The 12,565-nt window shown below is 37.3% G+C and overlaps 1 protein-coding gene across 4 annotated transcripts in view; it reads left to right on the top strand.

Annotated features, from left to right (window-relative positions):
• Nucleotides 1-12,565, top strand: part of LOC121319734 (ephrin type-A receptor 5-like) — a 189,083-nt gene that overhangs the window by 18,762 nt on the left and 157,756 nt on the right. For all 4 annotated transcript variants that reach the window (XM_041257486.1, XM_041257478.1, XM_041257507.1 and 1 more), the window contains exon 3: nucleotides 7,968-8,631. In XM_041257486.1, the coding sequence (XP_041113420.1) occupies nucleotides 7,968-8,631 (664 nt within the window). The remainder of the gene's footprint in view (nucleotides 1-7,967; nucleotides 8,632-12,565) is intronic.

Below are 12,565 nucleotides of genomic sequence, written 5' to 3'. Positions count from 1 at the left end.
AGCGGTAGTGAAGTGCTGATGGAAAGGTTACAGGTCTTCTGATTACATACTGGAAAATAGAAAGTAATGAGATGTTATTGTTTTAAGGCCGGTGGGTCGCGCTGCCTGGGACCGCTGTTTAAAGCAGACTCATCAGTGGCTATGAGTGAAAGACTGTGTGTGTGTGTGTGTGTGTGTGTGTGTGTGTGTGTGTGTGTGTGTGTGTGTGTGTGTGTGTGTGTGTGTGTGTGTGTGTGTGTGTGTGTGTGTGTGTGTGTGTGGTGGTGTGGTGGTGGTGGTGGTGGTGGCGGCGGCGGCGGCGGGAGTAGTAAGAGTCAAGGCAGTGGAAGTGAAGCACAGAAGGTAGCAAGGGGAATGGGAGGATAGGGGAGACAAGGGGAGAAAGGGAAAGACTGGAAAGAAAGTGAGAGTAAGAGGAGGAGAGTAAAGAAAAAAAGAAGGTATGCAGGGGAGTGAGACCAAGTTAAATACATAGATAAGGAGGCAGCTATCCCGTAAACAGGAAAGAAACGAAGATAGGAAAGCAAGTATAATCATTCTGTGCCTATTCCATTCAATTTATTAGTAAAATGTGTGATACCCTTTTTCCCTTGAATACAACAGCCAGCTTGACTGTCAAACTGAGTCCAAGGCATTTATGACTTTTCTAGACTTTTATTATAATAAGCAATACAAGGAGGAGGCGTAGTGGAAGACGTGGTGGTGACCTAAATATTCAGTAAAGGGGAAAAAAGGAACTGGTAAACCTAAATAAAATATGAAGTCCCTCTTGCTGAAATTAAACCTTATGTAAGAAGAGCTCTTGTGTTAACGTTTAATTGCTTTTTAGATTGTGGTACCTCAGGAACTTGCTGTGTTTTTGATCAACAGTCCCTTCCTATATTGTTTCTATTGACTCAGACATCAGTATTGGATGTGGAATTTGTGCTGTAATCTTTAAAGATGTCTGTTTCAGATTGTTTATAGCTCTGTTAAATAAAATGTTACCTTCTTTTGGTCCTGATGTTCTTCGGCAAATCACATACAAGAATATTAGCTTTAAATACTAAAAATATACTTTGACTTAAGTAAATAAAAATTATATATTTCCAGAATAATTAGCGTCAGGCAAATTGCATTTCTTTTGTACAAATTATAATATTTTTTGTAAAGTTTTTTGTTGTTGTTGTTTAAAGGACTGTCGTGACAGTATTATTAAGATTAATGAACTGTGGTAACCTAACAGCTGATAATCAAAATGACAACATTTCTCAGAATTTATGAAAACGATGGAGATTCTCTGAACCTAAGACATTTCCAGCAACACTTGTTCATGTTTTAAGTGGGCTTGTCCTTTTGATTGAATATAATCTATTTCTGTTAAATACATTAAGCAGCAGTCCCATAGATAATGGCCCAAGCTACAAAATACTGTAAACACACTTAATATCTGTGTTATCCCCTGTTGAGGTATGAAAAGAACACAGTCAACCAGGAACAAATTGCATTTGCTGATATAGACAAATCCCAACTGTATTTATATGAGAATTTTAAAATGTTCATACACATTTATTATCAAACTTCTAGACGTTTCAGACAATTTCTGCTTCTTTGACTTTAACTGAAAGCAGTGCCGTGATGTTGATTTTCAAATTAGCATTTCAGGAAACATGGCATCAGGGAATGTTTTGGTTATAACAAAATGTTTACACCAAGTTCTGAGTTGCCCAGTTTAAAGATAAACTTGTTTTATTTTTGGTTTCCTAGTAGAATGCTTTTAGTATATTTTTTAAAATGCTCACAATTCAAAAAGTTATCTGTACTTACTTCTTGATGGAAGATTTGTTTAGTAGTCCTTCTTTCTGCACACACCAGCTACTGAAAAAAAGTCCCCAAGATTTCCAAAATGACTAGGGGCAGATGCTTTAAAGGTGATATAGTCATACTGTCATGTACACACAGTTCACAAGAGAATAGGTGTTGTGAGTAGAAGCTCAGTGGAGATATAAATAATCCTATTTGCCTTGGCTAGCAGAATCCAGAACTCTTTGTATTCTTTCTTTCCTTTAATGCAACTCACGCCAACCAACTGAAAGGACTTCAATGTTTATTAGGGAAATATAATCATTTAAGCCTGAATAAGCTTCAGTGCCCTAATGTGACTATTTTTCCAGTAGAAATGAGATGCACATTTGTGCTGAATAGCCTCTGGTTATAGAAAAGATGATTAATGCTGGATTTGAAATTGATTAATGGGTGCAGTTGTCAGTACTTAAGCTGTGACTATAATGTTGTCTGCCACTGACAGAGGGTTAAGGTACTGTACATGAGAATCAGATATGTGGAAGACTGAATATGGGTAAAATATTCATGGCAAATTGCAGAATTTCTTGTTTTCTATTATATTATTGTTCACTATATTTATTAATAAGATTCTGTGACTGTTTCCATGACCTTCTTCTAAAATAAATAAATAAATAAATAAATAAAAAATTAATTACACTCAAGGTTGTGCCTGGTTTCACATTTTCTGTTGAGCAACAAAAATATACCAGAATTGTATAACCAATAACCTACTTGAACATCTTGTTTGATGTGATATGATTTATTATTAGGCTTCCAGGCCATAGGCAGTGGAAGCCTAAAAATGGGTTGCCTTTACTAAAACAGGCTACATTTACTAAAGTGCATGAAAAGCACATTTTAATTTTTTTTTTTTTTAGCATACACTGTCAAATAATAAGCATGCAGCAAAACTAATTGAATTACTATATTATTATATACAAATGTTATTTACAAAGTTCAATACAACCACAAATTATAAAAACAAGTATGAAAACAAGATATTTTATGTAAAGCAGAATAACGCAGCCTACATGTTGCGACCACGGCAAGTAAAAAATAAAGAAAAAGTATATATTCAGCAGAAGAAAAAAAACACAGACGAAAAAAAAATCTCTATGATGTTAAAGCAATACATGTAATACACAGTAAATACAAACCATCTTTGCATGTAAAATGCATTAAAGTCATTGCAGTCAGTGCAAGCAAATAATGTACCGTCACCGTCAAACACAGGCAGCTCGTCCGTTTTCAAGTCTATAAAAAAAAAGAAAAAAATATAAATAACACAAAAAAAAATCAATATTACTTATTGAATCCTAACAGGTATTGAATTATAAGTTCTTGAGATAATTCACTTCAAAAATAGCCATAGATGAGATGTCTGCGTTGCCTTCGTGCTGTGTTTACATGGCATATCTCGAACGTCTATGTAACTCGGCTTCAAAGTCGGCACTACTGATCGCATTTCCTGTACACGACTTTCTTGAAGTGTATCATTAAAAATAAACAGAGGGAAACATGTTTTTTTTTGTTTCTAGAGCCTAGATTTACTCAATAACAAGCTTCAGAAAGACTGGTTTGATTACCACACGGCTTATTATTGCTGTGATACATCACAGAGCACACGGCGCATCATCGGTCAAAAATGCATTAAATTAAAACGGTCCGGCGGCAAAGGGTTAAGTGTATTGCTAACTTGGTGGCTATGATGTAGGATAAGATTAAAGTAGTTGCATCATGTGTAGGGAGTCTTTCTCAACCAGAATTAGGTCATGTATAAATGATTTAGTACAAAGCAGCTGCCTGTAATGTAATGTTGATTCATTTGCTTTACTTCTGTTAGCAAATTGTTAAGAAATACACAACCATGACCATAGGAACCTAGCACTTGTAAATGCCAGTTACAGGTAACAAAACTCCAATTTGTAATTTGTTGGTCTGGCATGGATATAGCGTATTTTGTACGCTGAGTGCAGCGTCGGACCTACTTTTATTTAGCCTGTCAGACATCTCCTTTATTTTCTCTTCCTGTTATGTGCAAGCCCAGTAATATCAACGCCAGTTTAGCCTTCTTAGTTTTTGGATAATCCCCTTCAAATTGTAGATTCACCCAACCCCACTGGTCAGCTTTGTGTTGTAAACCCTCATAGACATTGTCCTTTGGAACATGTTTAACAACATATGCCTCCATGCTAATAGTCTGTCCAGACAATTGTCATTTACTCTCTGCCGTACCCAAAACGGTCTTCTATATTGATTTGAGAGACCCGACCCAAAACTTATTTGTGTGCTCGCCTGACAACTGCCGGGATACTACTGAAACCTTCTGTGCCCCGATGTAGTGGGGACTTTTAGTCCTATATTCATATTACTACAGCGCCTATATAAAATGATCAGTTTTACACAAGAACTGTTTATACCTTAAAAAGAAAAAAAGGGTTTGCAAGAGGGATTCCTTGAACTGTCCCTTCTCCACCTGTGTTCTTAGATGGCGCATATGCAGTCAAGCTTAATGTGGGGTACCTCCCCTCTGCTGTCCCTTTGTCTAATAGAAGTTAGAAAAGTTCCAAAAATACTGATACTCACCACGATCGCTTTCCAGTCCGAAGAAATCCTCTCCACCCTGGCTCGCCAAACTAAGAAAAACACATTAACATGTAACGGTAGTAAAAATAAGGTCTAGTTTATTGTAGTAATAGAATACAGAGCAGCAAACTCCGGTCTCAGTGGGATGTACACCTGAGCTCTGGAATCTGGGTTGCGTCACCCTTTATACATAAAAGTTTCGTCCCTCAAGCACAGGACATGCACAAGACATGCACAGCGTTGAAATACAAACATTATGTTATTATTAAGCAGACAATATGCAGATAAGAAGCAGGTAATATACTGTGAGAATAGAAGACAGGACGCCATTATGTTATGGGTTGCTGTGAGAGTCCATGGAATTCTGTCTCTGCTTATCCCATGCCCCTGACAGTAAGCTCAGAATAGACACTGTCAAAACTGCACTCACCCCTGACACCCAAGAATAAGAAAAGGCAGAAATTGCTACAAAAATCCACCATTCTTATGGGTTTATATATAAACCCTTTATTACAGTATAAAATAATCTTACATAGTAATTAGTAATAATTGAAATAATAAGAGATTTTAATTAAAACTGTTCAGGAGTGAACTGCACAATACCCTGATATCTGAAAATTGTTGCTGTGGATAACTTTATTTTAATGATGTGAGTTCCCAAAGTGAAACCTTTAATCTAAACTGGGTGCCTTTGCCTTTTCTAAGGTACCAAATTAACAGTGGTTTGATACACTGATTTAAGAGGGGGATGTGTTGCATGTGTGAGTCGTCACTGAATAATCATCAGGCAGACACAGAGGACTGGGTGTTGGCACACCGCACAGCCAATTGCTGCCACTATTGTACAAGCAATGGTAGCCTTAGTGTTACATTTAATAAACAAAACAAAACAAAGGTAAAAATAAAAGGCTGCCACACAAGGCGAGCACTAGTCCCGCTCCAGGAACCTACTACGCTACGCAAACCACCTGTATACTGTTTGGGATCAACATCCCCTAAACTGACCTATTTCTGGGCTCCCGGAGACCTGGAATTCTCATGGAGACTTTTCACACAGCCTTTTCAAATGGCCGTGGCTCATGCGCAGTGGCTTCACATGCACTCACTGTCTTGGAGTTGAAGGGTTTCGCATTGTAGTTCCTGCAGAGCAGACACTCTCCTCCTTTATGTAAACAAACACAGGTTCTCTCTCAGCACCCATCTGTGTAGCAAGGGCCTAGCAATCTGCTCAACACTGGGCAAGCCTAACTGCCCACTTGGTTGCCCAGTAACGCGTCTCAGCTGCACACACTTGTGCAGGAACCAACGACAGGGCTCTCCCTGTAACAACTGATTATGTCTGTAACTTGCTATTACCAACTACTTCATATTGTGACAATTTGACACAGAAGAAACATTTTATTGTTTTAATATTCTGTGGTTAATCTTGGTGTTACAAGGTACTCGTGTCGTGTGTCGATAACAGCTGATATGCAAGACAGAGAGAATGGGATTTGAAACACCTTTCAGATGCGCAGGATTTGTAACACGAAACAGAAAGTAAACAAACGGGCCATGTGACGCTACCAGCGATTTTTTTAAAGTGCCTTGGTGCTCATGGTTGAGTCTTTGAAATGCACTACCCAGCAGAGGGAACCTACAGGAACTGCTGAATTTATCCTGAAATCATGTGAATCACTACAGTTTAACACATATGGAGGCCACTTAACTTGGTGTGTGATTTTGAAGGCGATTGGTTACACCTGAGCTAATTTAGGATTGCTATTACAAGGGGGGTGGACACTTATCCAACCAAGCTATTTCAGTTTTTACTTAAATTTTCTACAAATTTCTAGAATATTTTTTTCACTTGGAAGTTGTGGGGCAAGATGTGTAGATAAATGAAAAAATATATATTTTAATGAATTTTAATTCCAGGCTATAAGGCAACAAAAGGTGAAAAATTTAAAAGGGGGTATAGACTTTCTATAGGCACTGTATATGCATGGTGCAATCAATGGCTCCCGTTACTTTGGGAAATCCAGCAATGTCATAAAACTACCTTTTAATATTTTGTAGCTACTCCTGATTAAGTGGGATACTGATATTATCATTAACCATCTTGATCAAGTCACCTATGACCCTTTGAAATGACCCAGAGACATAGAAGGACAATGCTGCCAGGACCTTCATATGCAGGGGTATGGCACAGCCCGTTTTCATAGGTAATTCAAGGTCCTCCCGCAATCTGACAGAGGTCCACAATGGCTGCCCTACCAAGACACAGTTGAATTTTTAGATTGTCATCTGGTAAATCTAAGAAATTAATCCTGGTCCTGTACACCCTCTCCATGTATCTTTGGCATTGCGGCCAGGGTCTGTCAATCTCAGGCTAGCACTCAAGCTCTAAAATTATATTTGCTGTGACTGCTGCCACTCCCAGCAAAGCCATACTGTAGTTTGTATATTCTATTTTTTTTAACACCAAAGAACCTAAATATTGTTTCAAGGTGAGTTTTATGTACTTCGGAAATCACATTGGCAGGATTATTTAATTATGAAAATAGGCATAACGACCGCTTGAAAATGTCAAAATCAGTGGTACATACCGATTTGTTGATTAACACTGGAGTTATCATTTACACACTTGAAAATCCCCCCTATTATGTTTGAGTTGCTGAAAAAGGGTATTAAATGCATTTTAAGTTTATGTTGAGTGTTTGTTTTTCTATATGATGTTAAGTTTTGTGCAACAAAGAGTTCAAAAAAATGAATAAAAAATGTTATTGCTGCACTTCACTCAAACAATGGCTGAATATGAAAATATAGCCCATTGAAAATTACAGTACATAAAATAAATACAGATATCTACAATCATTAACAATTAATATCTCAGCTAAATTTGTTTGTATGACATATTTTATGTTACTCACAGTCACTCAACAACAGACCGTTTGTGAATTATTACACAATTTGTAGCATCCAGTAGTGTATAGTAAAACAATCTTTTAGATTTGGTAGGGACATGTTTTTCTTCTGGTAACATCAATTTAAAATACATTGGTTATCAATGGTATGGAGTGTCAATATAAGTTTGTGTGCATGCTGCACAACACAAGTTGTGTCAGTCAGGGGACTATGAAAGATATCATGCAATTTATGACAGACCCAGGCTTGTTTTATGTTTGTTGTTTAATATTATTTAATACTATTACTTATATTTCCTAATCTGTACTGGAGAAAAAGCTATATACTACAATTTAAATAAATAAAACATATTCCAATGCTAAACCAAAATAAATGACCCATTTAATGCAAACCTGTTTTTTAATAAAGCAGTATAGATCAGCATCTTATTAGATAATCTACAGAGACCACATTGCTTGCTGTTTATTTTGCTTTTCATGTTTCCTTTATATTGGACCTACTTTGATACCTTTGAATCAGACCGATTTGAAAATTAAATACAAAAGTTTTTTATGTCTATCATTTCTAACCCCTGTAATTTCTAACCATTGATCGGGTGTAAATCAAACTAACAGAACAGAGAGTAATGTCTATTTTACTTTGTCACACAGTGGGAAGAGATTGGGGAAGTGGATGAGAACTACGCGCCAATTCACACGTACCAAGTGTGCAAGGTCATGGAGCATAACCAGAACAACTGGCTACAGACAAACTGGATCCTAAAAGAAGGTGCCCAGAGGGTATTCATAGAACTCCAGTTCACCCTGCGGGACTGCAACAGTCTCCCCGGGGGCCTGGGCACCTGCAAAGAGACCTTCAACATGTACTACTTCGAATCAGATGATGAGGAAAACAGAAATATCCGAGAGAGCCAGTACTCCAAAATCGATACCATCGCGGCAGACGAGAGCTTTACGGAGCTGGACCTTGGAGACAGGGTCATGAAACTGAACACTGAAGTGAGGGACGTAGGACCACTGACGAAAAAAGGCTTTTACCTGGCTTTCCAGGATGTGGGCGCCTGCATTGCTCTTGTCTCTGTGCGTGTGTACTACAAAAAGTGCCCCTCAGTAATCAGCAACTTAGCCCTGTTCCAGGACACCATCACTGGGGCCGATTCCTCTCAGCTACTAGAGGTGTCGGGCAGTTGCGTCAACAACTCGGTGGCAGAGGAGCCTCCCAGGATGCACTGCAGCGCCGAAGGGGAGTGGCTGGTACCCATCGGGAAGTGCATGTGTCGCCCAGGTTATGAAGAGAGAAACAGCACTTGTCAAGGTTAGTTCAAAACTGCTGTCCGTTATGTTACAGATTCATTAAAGAAGACAGAAGGGCATGTGTATTTAAATGGTGATTCATCTAATTACACTTTCACCATTGTTTAAATGTCATTTGTTTACCAATTTTATTAAAACTAAAATCAGTCCAAATGTGCTTTATTCTCTAAAAGTTTCTGTATCGCCATATTTTAGTGATTGAAATATTCAGAAACATTTAATTGGGCCCAAAAATGTCAAACAGTCCTCTAAAAAAGCTTTTTTTTGTAGTGTATTTCTTGTAACTTAATATTTTGCAGATTTACTGGCATGCCCCTTGTCCAGTATGTTTAGGACTCATTTTTCTGTGCTTATTTCTAGCTGTTTTTGAGTTTTATGGGCTTTTTTAGTTTTAAGGGCTTTCTCTTTTTATATACTGTATGAAATTATTGTGTTCTGTTACTTTCCAAAATGCTTTGACAGTTTTTTTTTCTTTCTTTTTACAACTTAAGTTGTACTTTCTTTCCTTTGATGTCTTCCACAATGACACCCTTATGGTCCTGGTCACATTGTTCTGGGGTTTTGTGTAACTAGTTATTTTTTTACATTTCGCCACAATTTGCAATTGTTTTAAATTCTCCCTATCTAACTGTAATATTTAAATCCTGTGAACAATCTCGTTTTAAATCTCACAAACGGAACCTCCAGTAGAAATTTAGTTGGGGTGGGTTTACAGGCTATACACCAATTTCATATTTTTTATATCAGGGGTGTTTTTATCGGGTAAAAGCCTTAAATATGTTTAACGAAATAGTCTATTTGCTTGTTTAGATAAATTAGTAAGGTTATGTGTGGGTGTTGCCTGATTTTTCTACATTTCTTTTCATTGAATTAAAACTATTGTAATAAGTACTTGGTGGTATATATTTAGGCTATATCAAAAAGGTGGAACCAATTTACACTTCTTACAGTCAGTCAGTAAGTCAGTAAGTAAGTTTATTTACAGACCTGCTCAAATTTGTTGGTACCCTTACAGCTCATTGAAATAATGCTTCATTCCTCCTGAAAAGTGATGAAATTAAAAGCTATTTTATCATGTATACTTGCATGCCTTTGGTATGTCATAGAATAAAGCAAAGAAGCTGTGAAAAGAGATGAATAATTGCTTATTCTACAAAGATATTCTAAAATGGCCTGGACACATTTGTTGGCACCCCTTAGAAAAGATAATAAATAATTGGATTATAGTGATATTTCAAACTAATTAGTTTCTTTAATTAGTATCACACATGTCTCCAGTCTTTTAATCAGTCATTCAGCCTATTTAAATGGAGAAAAGTGGTCACTGTGCTGTTTGGTATCATTGTGTGCACCACACTGAACATGGACCAGAGAAAGCAAAGGAGAGACAAGCATGGTAAAGGTAAAGGCTACAAGCCCACCTCCAAGCAGCTTGATGTTCCTGTGACAACAGTTGCAAATATTATTAAGAAGTTTAAGGTCCATGGAACTGAGGCAACCTCCCTGGGCGCGGCCGCAAGAGGAAAATCGACTGAACCCAGATTGAACAGAAGGATAGTGCAAATGGTAGAAAAAGTACCAAGGATAACTGCCAAAGAGATACAAGCTGAACTCCAAGGAGGTACGTCAGTTTCTGATCGCACTATCCGTCGCTTTTTGAGCGAAAATGGGCTCCATGGAAAAAGACCCAGGAGGACTCCACTTTTGAAAGAAAAACATAAAAAAGGTAGACTGGAATTTGCTAAAATGCATATTGACAAGCCACAGCCCTTCTGGGAGAATGTCCTTTGGACAGATGAGTCAAAACTGGAACTTTTTGGCAAGTCACATCAGCTGTATGTTCTCAGATGAAAAAATGAAGCTTTCAAAGAAAAGAACCTACAGTGAAACATGGAGGAGGCTTGGTTATGTTTTGGGGCTGCTTTGCTGCGCCTGGCACAGGGTGCCTTGAATCTGTGCAGGGCACAATGAAATCTCAAGACTATCAAGGCATTCTGGAGCGAAACGTACTGCCCACTGTCAGAAAGCTCTGTCTCAGTCACAGGTCATGGGTCCTCCAACAGGATAATAACCCAAAACACACAGCTAAAAGCACCCAAGAATGGATAAGAACAAAACATTTGACTATTCTGAAGTGGCCTTCTATGAGTCCTGATCTGAATCCTAGCGAACATTTATGGAAGGAGCTGAAATGTGCAGTCTGGAGAAGGCACCCATCAAACGCTGAGACAGCTGGAGCAGTTTGCTCAGGAAGAGTGGGCCAAACTACCTGTTAACAGGTGCAGAAGTCTCATTGAGAGCTACAGAAGTCGTTTGATTGCAGTGATTGCCTCTAAAGGTTGTGCAACAAAATATTAGGTTAACGGTCACATCATTTTTGTCCATGCCATTTTCATTTGTTTTATTATTTACAATATTATGTTGAATCAGAAATCAAAAGCAAAGTCTGATTTCTATTAAATATGGAATAAACAATGGTGGATGCCAATTACTTTTGTCAGTTTCAAGGTATTTCATAGAAAATTGTGCATTCTTCGTTTTTTGTGGAGGGGTACCAACAAATTTGAGCTTGTCTGTATATAGCTCCTTTCATACAACAATATCTCATGTTGCTTTACAAGTCAAGAGTATAAATACATATTATAAATCATAGTAGACATATGTTTGGATGTTTATTGCTGGTCGTCACTCATATAAAGGTCCAACTATATATCAATATATTTGCTTTTTAGTTTGTAGCTTATGTGCTAAACCAAGAATAATGAACATGTTCTGATCATCTCAACCCATGAAAAAGACGTTGGTGCCGCAGCTGGCCTTTATTGAACAGGCATGTTCACCAGAAAACTATGCAGTGCCAATTTACAGGAAGTGTACCATCAACTTCAGTAAACACTATTTTTGTTTTATTCTCATGTGCATTGTCATACATTTATTACAACATGCTTGGGCACAAATGATGACACCAGCAAGGTATGAATTCCCAAAATAGCAATTTACACACGCACAAAATAATTTGCAACCTACACTTAATATAAGATAATTCAGGAAAACATGTGAAATACAATCATTTAGTGAACATTGTGACTAATTAATATTGCAAAGACCAAAATACACAATTTCTGGTAGTTTAACAAACATTCTTTATAGAAAAAAACAAAAGCACGTATGCAAGACAGAATGGGTCCAGCTCTGACCAGCAAGATGTAACATATTGGTTCAGAATTATCATACTGTAAAAGTCTGAAAGACATAATAAAAGCAAAAGGAAACCGCATAAAATACTAAAGCAGGGGTGCCAATACTTTTGTCATGAACGAATACTTTAGATGAAATAAATTTGATAAACACTTTGTTAAATAACTAGAAATTGTGTATTTTGCTTTTTTGTTTTTTATTAAAAAGTGGTTAAAGTTTACTAACTGCTTGTCCTTAATCTAATGTATTATCCTGAATTATGGTGTAGCAAGCGTAGCCTGGCGATACTTTTGTCTGCGACCGTGTATGTATTTTGTGAGACAAGATAAGTCATTTTCAGTCATTCACTAGCTGTTTGTTATTTCATTACTGCAATTCATTTTGGTAAAATTGTGTTGATTCGTTACGTTGGTTGTTTTTAAAAATGACGCTTTGATGGTTAAACAATAGATATCAACCCAGCCCTACTCTGACTATACTGTAGTTATACTGTAATTGCATTTGCGAGCCCATGGTAATTAGGCTACGTTGTAAATTCACAACCACATGTTAAAATACAGTGTAACTACAAAAGACATAGGAACTGACATTTTAAATGTTGTACAATAATTAAACACGTTGTTGGGTTATAACTAATTACTATGTTATTGTAATGTACACATTGTAGGCAGATACCCTAATGGACAGTGCTACCACCTATGTATTGACTGAACTATTATTATTTTATCACCTAAAAC

This window comes from Polyodon spathula, chromosome 1, assembly GCF_017654505.1.
Source record: "Polyodon spathula isolate WHYD16114869_AA chromosome 1, ASM1765450v1, whole genome shotgun sequence".
NCBI classification, from domain to species: Eukaryota; Metazoa; Chordata; class Actinopteri; order Acipenseriformes; family Polyodontidae; genus Polyodon; species Polyodon spathula.
Note: the sequence above shows the minus strand (reverse complement) of the source record. Positions and strands in the feature narration are given on the sequence as shown.